General features: G+C 44.6%; 1 protein-coding gene across 2 annotated transcripts in view; it reads right to left on the bottom strand.

Annotated features, from left to right (window-relative positions):
- Nucleotides 1–289: 289 nt before the first annotated feature.
- cntrob (centrobin, centrosomal BRCA2 interacting protein) overlaps nucleotides 290–6,703 on the bottom strand; it is a 7,238-nt gene continuing 824 nt past the window's right edge. The window contains exons 4-20 of one of the 2 annotated variants that reach the window (XM_060894992.1): nucleotides 6,564–6,627; nucleotides 6,212–6,338; nucleotides 5,993–6,109; nucleotides 5,782–5,898; nucleotides 5,331–5,429; nucleotides 5,022–5,258; nucleotides 4,804–4,929; nucleotides 4,044–4,177; nucleotides 3,808–3,933; nucleotides 3,359–3,506; nucleotides 3,067–3,175; nucleotides 1,889–2,059; nucleotides 1,257–1,744; nucleotides 1,068–1,155; nucleotides 828–942; nucleotides 650–722; nucleotides 290–494 (exon numbers count right to left, since the gene is read on the bottom strand). In XM_060894992.1, the coding sequence (XP_060750975.1) occupies nucleotides 390–494; nucleotides 650–722; nucleotides 828–942; nucleotides 1,068–1,155; nucleotides 1,257–1,744; nucleotides 1,889–2,059; nucleotides 3,067–3,175; nucleotides 3,359–3,506; nucleotides 3,808–3,933; nucleotides 4,044–4,177; nucleotides 4,804–4,929; nucleotides 5,022–5,258; nucleotides 5,331–5,429; nucleotides 5,782–5,898; nucleotides 5,993–6,109; nucleotides 6,212–6,338; nucleotides 6,564–6,627 (2,444 nt within the window). In that variant the 3' untranslated portion in view covers nucleotides 290–389. The remainder of the gene's footprint in view (nucleotides 495–649; nucleotides 723–827; nucleotides 943–1,067; nucleotides 1,156–1,256; nucleotides 1,745–1,888; nucleotides 2,060–3,066; nucleotides 3,176–3,358; nucleotides 3,507–3,807; nucleotides 3,934–4,043; nucleotides 4,178–4,803; nucleotides 4,930–5,021; nucleotides 5,259–5,330; nucleotides 5,430–5,781; nucleotides 5,899–5,992; nucleotides 6,110–6,211; nucleotides 6,339–6,563; nucleotides 6,628–6,703) is intronic. The other variant, XM_060894993.1, reaches the window with a different exon arrangement.

Below are 6,703 nucleotides of genomic sequence, written 5' to 3'. Positions count from 1 at the left end.
CTAGTTACTCCTGTTACCAGAAAGTGTTCAAGGCATCTGCCAAGTACTATGGCTTGTGTACGTGTCTGCTCTTTGTACCCGTGGTCCTTTAAAGCTCAAACTGATCTCCATAAACACAGAGAATGCCATTATATGAGATTACTGAAGGTAGTTAAAGATTTTAGCAATGATGACATTTAACACTATGTTGATTGATGAGACATTTTTACTGCAATATTGTTATGATAATCTAATGGGTAGTTATAATGGTGACAAAAGAATGTAAATATAAAGAAAAATCAAACAATCATTTATAAAAGGCATTTTAATAAAAAAAGTGATTATTATAATTTATTAGTACAAAAAGAAACACTCCATTTTCTGTGTCTGAATAAAACGCACAAGTTCATTCATCTCCAAGCGTTGACTTTAGATCCTGACCTTTGACCTTGGGGTCCAGCCCGGCGCCCTCGTGTGGCCGTGATCTGTGTGGCGCGAGACGCAGACTGACGCTGCTGAGAACACAAACACACACACACACAGTTTATGTAGCCCTTTTTTAGTTTTTCAAAAATGTTGAACCTTTTCTTACCAATCTGATTGCAACTGTTAAATTACAATAATTCTATAATTTTTTTAACTTAATTTTTCACCCCTCCTTTTGTCTCACCTCCCTTTTGTTGTTTTGTGCTATGCTGAAATTCAGATTATCTCGAACTGGCTCAGCAAATGTTTCCCCCAACCTAACACACAAACACAGTCCTTTTTATACAATGAGGCTTAACACACACCATATACACAGAGATATGCATGTGTGTGCACACACAAACACACACACACACCCCCACCTCATAAAGCTGTCAAGGTGCTGCTGCAGTTGCTGCGGTGTGTGTGTAGAGGGCAGTGTCAGGTGCAGAAGGTCAGTGAGCTGCTCTGGCTTCGGCTCTACCTGAGAGCTCACACCTGTAACACATGTACTGTATATTCAGAAAGCACCATGGATGCTGTGTGGTCTTTATGCATATACATACATAAGGCTCAGTCTCACACACACACAGACACACACACACACACACACACACACACACCTGAGTTAGCGGACTGTGTTTCTGCTGTGTTCTTGCTCAGCTCTGCCTGATGTACATCCAAAGGTTCACCTGGAGAACGCTCCAACAGCTGAGACACAGACAGAGAAAAGAAAGCAATTGAAATAATAACTTTACTATAGTATGATAACAGTGTTGCATGCATTAACAGAGATGTGTGTGTATAATCACCTTTGCTATGTAGTACTGCAGTTCATTTTGTCTCTCATCACACAAAGTTGATGTGGTGGTCCCCAGGGGAGGAGCTCTCGTTTTGACGGACAGGCTCTTTTCTTCTGTGAGTGGAGCTGTAGTCCCTGACACATCACCTCGCCCCGACCTCCTATCTGAGCTGTGATTGGCCCATACATCAGTTAAGGCATGTGCTTGATTGGATCTGGGCCTGGGATTTAATGTCTGAGTCAGATTGACATTGGGACTGGGAAATGGTTGTCTGATGACTCGCTGGTCAGACTGAATCCTTCTGTGATTCACTTCACAGTACAGATCCTGAGAGCTGTGAGTTGAATGCAGAGTCAGATTGTCTCCAGACTGAGTTGTCTTCTCTCTGCTCTCTCTACCTGTTTGTTCTCTCCCTTGATCAGTTCCTCTGTACACTGTCTGTCTCTCTCGTTCCACAGGGCTGTCCCACAGGTCTCCATCCCCACCACCACCTATAGCTGCAACACACAGGCCCGTGTAATCTCATTGGCAGTTCCCTCACAGGATTAGGTACATTTAGCCCAATATTTTACCAAGAAAATCAGGATTAGTAAAAAAGTGTAGCCGTGACGTGTATGTGTGAACCCGTGAGGTGTGTGTACCTGTGAGGTTTGTGTTATCCAGCATTGGCTCCAGTGGACTGAAGGTGTGGCTGTGGTTTAACAGGCTGAGGTCAAACTCCACTCGTCCCCTGTCCCCTCCAAAGGCTCCCTGTCCCCTTATCCCTCGCTCTTGGTTTCTGCACAGCTGGAGATCCACAGCCTGAGGAGATGCTGAAATACAGACAGTCAGAGAAACAGACAAATCTTCCAGAGTGACAAACATAGTTGAAGTGAATTACTAATTTTTAATGGTGTACCAATGTGTGTGCTGTGTAAATGTACCTGTATAGTGTGTGTGTGTGTGTGTGTGTGTGTAAATGTACCTGTATAGTGTGTGTGTGTGTAAATGTACCTGTATAGTGTGTGTGTGTGTAAATGTACCTGTATAGTGTGTGTGTGTAAATGTACCTGTATAGTGTGTGTGTGTGTGTGTGTGTGTGTGTGTGTGTAAATGTACCTGTATTGTGTATCTGTACCTGTAGAGGGTGAGTGTGTGTATCTGTACCTGTAGAGGGTGAGTGTGTGTATCTGTACCTGTAGAGGGTGAGTGTGTGTATCTGTACCTGTAGAGGGTGAGTGTGTGTGTATCTGTACCTGTAGAGGGTGAGTGTGTGTGTATCTGTACCTGTAGAGGGTGAGTGTGTGTATCTGTACCTGTAGAGGGTGAGTGTGTGTATCTGTACCTGTAGAGGGTGAGTGTGTGTATCTGTACCTGTAGAGGGTGAGTGTGTGTATCTGTACCTGTAGAGGGTGAGTGTGTGTATCTGTACCTGTAGAGGGTGAGTGTGTGTATCTGTACCTGTAGAGGGTGAGTGTGTGTATCTGTACCTGTAGAGGGTGAGTGTGTGTGTATCTGTACCTGTAGAGGGTGAGTGTGTGTATCTGTACCTGTAGAGGGTGAGTGTGTGTATCTGTACCTGTAGAGGGTGAGTGTGTGTATCTGTACCTGTAGAGGGTGAGTGTGTGTATCTGTACCTGTAGAGGGTGAGTGTGTGTATCTGTACCTGTAGAGGGTGAGTGTGTGTATCTGTACCTGTAGAGGGTGAGTGTGTGTATCTGTACCTGTAGAGGGTGAGTGTGTGTATCTGTACCTGTAGAGGGTGAGTGTGTGTATCTGTACCTGTAGAGGGTGAGTGTGTGTATCTGTACCTGTAGAGGGTGAGTGTGTGTATCTGTACCTGTAGAGGGTGAGTGTGCTGTGCTGCAGATGCTGAGGTCCTGAGTTTGAGCAGATGAGTGTGGTTTAGTTTTTTCCCACAGAGACGAGGGGGACAACAGCCCTTCAATCTGCACACACACACGGACACGCACGCACGCACGCACACACACACACACACACACACACACACACACACACACACACACACACACACACACACACACACACACACACACACACACACACAGTGTTGTTAGCAGGTCTGTTTGTGGTGTGTGAGACCGTAATTCATTGATGGGTTTCTCAAAGACCTGCTCCTGACTGGTCAGCAGTCTCAGAGCCTCTGTCCAATGGGAGCGCATCATTCCTTGCAGGCGAGACACAAGCTCCTCCCTCTGTGTTTCCAGCCTCCTCTTACTGGTCTCCATGGTAACCAGCTCCTTCTGAAGTTCTGCCATCCTGGACACAGACACACAATAACATAAGTGAGATTAGTGGCAGCAGAATGTGAAACCTCAGACATCTCCCATAGGACAGGATATCAGAGGTTCTGCTCCAAACTCCAAACTTATTCCAGTGTGTAACAGCTCAGCTTTTCATCTGAACAGACGAGTGGGTCAGAGCAGGACTTTGAAATGAAAGTAATTCTGGTTTAAAAAAGTGGACCCTCAGTCTCACCTGTTTACTGAGTGTGTAAGTAGATATGGTAGTTGTGTGCATATAACAGAAAATATAAACCAACACATAAAGTTATGCGTACTTGTTGCTGAAGTCGAGTGTGAACTGGTGCTGTCGGTCATCTCTCTCCTTCAGCTGTGCTCTAAACTCATCTGACTGAATGGAGAGCTCTCGCTCATGACGAGCACTCAGATCAAGCAGCTGCTTCCTGTACACACACACAGTAAATACACACACTAGATCATGTGTGCAACCTAAACATACGAAAGGTCATTTTTTTTGCATTATCATTCATGTTCTGTGTGTGTGTGTGCCTACCTGTGCTGTTCCCGTAGTTTAGCGGTCGCATTAGCATTTTCCTCCTGTATGGTTGCCAGTCGTTCTGTGACCTGCTGCTCCACAGAAAGTCGGTGCTCCACCTCCCACTGTGAGCGCTGAGCCTCAAACCGAGCCTGAAACCAAACCACTAACATCTATACGGTTCATCCTTTCACTACATTACACCACTTCTGTACGTCACTAGGATTAGTGCTACAGTGACGTATTTCTGCATCATCATTCATTTTCAACACCATTATTACAGTAGACATGACCACTACTATACATGTTCCATAGGTGATGTGGAAAAATGTGTTGGTGTGGAACCCTCATGACTGTGTATGTAATGACAGTAGGACAGATTTAAAGTTCTATAATGTTCTAGGAGAACCCACAGTCCAACATTTACAGGAACACTTACAGTGTTAGTGCACTAGAGAATACACCTGTACATCAACATATTTACCCCTATAATATCCCCAGCTCTGGAGCTCTGGATTGTAATTGGTCAGAAGTTTCTCTGATTCTCTATAACAGCAGCTCTGACAGTAGTGCAGCTGCAGATCACAGGTTTATGTTAAAGTGCTCCTTGTATTGTTACTGTGTTTTTAGTAACAGCTCATTCACAGAGACCTTTAGAGAGCACGCTCCATATAAACCAGGAAAAATGGATGCTCTGTTATATGACGTGCTGTGTTTTTGTCTTATTAGCTTTTCCACCCGACTGTGTTTTACTGGTGTATGTGTATAAGTGTGAGACCTGGTCCAGTGTTCGGTCCACTCTGGCTGTGTCTCTCTCACTCCTAGTCTGCTCCAGGTCCTGCTGCAGCTGCTGAAGTCTGGACTGGGCCTCCTCACGCAGCTGGATCTCCTGAACCACTCTTTCCTGCACACACAGAAATACACAGCTCTTTATTTTAATTAAGGTGACCTGAGTGTCATATCATACCTATTCAAAGTGTGTGTACAAGCTCTTACTGAAGGGTGTGTGTGTTTCTCACCCAGCTGCTGTGTGAGCAGTGTCAGCTCCTGCTGCATGGCTGTGTGGGTAAGTTTAGCCTCGAGTTTGTGTTGTTCCAATTGTTGTTGTAAATTCAGGCTCTGTGTCTGGTGTCTCTCTGCCTCAGCCTTCTTCTCCTCCACTTCAGCATGCAGATGCTTCCCCTGCTGCTCCAGCTCACATACACACTCACGTAGCTTCACCATGTCACACTCCTACACAAACACACACAATTGGACTCAATGCTAAACAATATCACACTAACCCACATCTGTATGTGTGTTTACCAGCTGTTTATTGGTTTTCAGAAGGTCTTCATTGTGTTTTTGTTCTTTGTCCAGTGTCTCTGCTGCCTCAGCTAAACTCTTCTCAAGGCAAGCCAAAGCCTACAACACACCACAAAGGAAGACGCATACTCAGCATTCCATGTTGTGTTGGTGTATGTGTAGGTAGACGTGTATTTTGAACCCCATAATGTGACAGCAAAATGCACGTGTGTTGTGTGTGTATGTATGTTTGTGTATAAATTAGCTCTCTGCACTAAAGGTAAAGATGGTCAATGTCCTTGTTCCAGGTTTATACTGTACAACTTTCAGCTCTTCAGTCTACACCATACAACAGCTCATTGGTTGTCTGTGTTCTTAGATTGTTGTGCTCAGAACACACTCACATGCAACAGGTTCTGGTCAGTCATAATGATTTTTGTGTGTGTGTGTGTGTGAGAGAGAGAATACACACCTCACTTTGTTTTTGCTGTGTGCTCTCTGCTGCTTCCTTCTCCTCCTGCAGTCTTCTCACTCCCTCACTCTTCTCTCTCTCATGTCGACGCCACCCTTCCACCACCTTCTCCAACGTCTGACACACACAGGGAGACAGACAAAATACCACCCTCATTTTCTACTCAACATAGTGAGACAGGGCACCAACACAGTGAGACAGGTGGATGAACCTTATCAAGTTGCTCGATCATGATGTCCTTCTTATGATCTGCAGACACAGCGAGTGCTAACTGCTGCTGCAACCCTAATGCCTTATTTTGTACTGCCAAGAGCTGCTGCTCCAAGTGCTACAGACAGGGAGAGATAGAAAGAGTGCAGACAAAAAGACAAGGAGATACAAGTTGCATTGGTTATTTAAATGTGTGTGTGTGTGTGTGTGTGTGTGTTACCTTGCGTCTTGCTCTTTCTCTATCCAGACTCTCTCTGATCACCTGCAGCTCAGAGACAGAGTGAAACGAGGCGGAGTCAAAATCTGCTTGGAGACGGGAATATCGTGGGAACAACTCATCTACACCACTGAGAGAGAGAGAGAGAGAGAGAGAGAGAGAGAGAGAGAGAGAGAGAGAGAGAGAGAGAGAGAGAGAGAGAAATGGATAGAGATGCAAATAAATTGTATGAATGGATAAATAAATAAATAAATAAATAAAGAAGAGAGATGAATGAACTGACATGAACTGAGAAAATAAAACAGAATCCTGATTTTTATTATAATAGTTTGTATTGTTATTAACATATGTGTACCTGATGAGCTGAGAAGTCGTGTCACTCTTGTCTTGAAGATGCTGTAACGCTGAGGGAAGGAGTTCTGTAGGTCATAGATTATGGGTTACAGGTCAACACCACACTGCAATAATGTCCTCCTTATTACCTGTTGTCTGCCT

This window comes from Tachysurus vachellii, chromosome 19, assembly GCF_030014155.1.
Source record: "Tachysurus vachellii isolate PV-2020 chromosome 19, HZAU_Pvac_v1, whole genome shotgun sequence".
NCBI lineage: Eukaryota > Metazoa > Chordata > Actinopteri > Siluriformes > Bagridae > Tachysurus > Tachysurus vachellii.
This window is presented reverse-complemented; position numbering and strand designations above follow the sequence as displayed.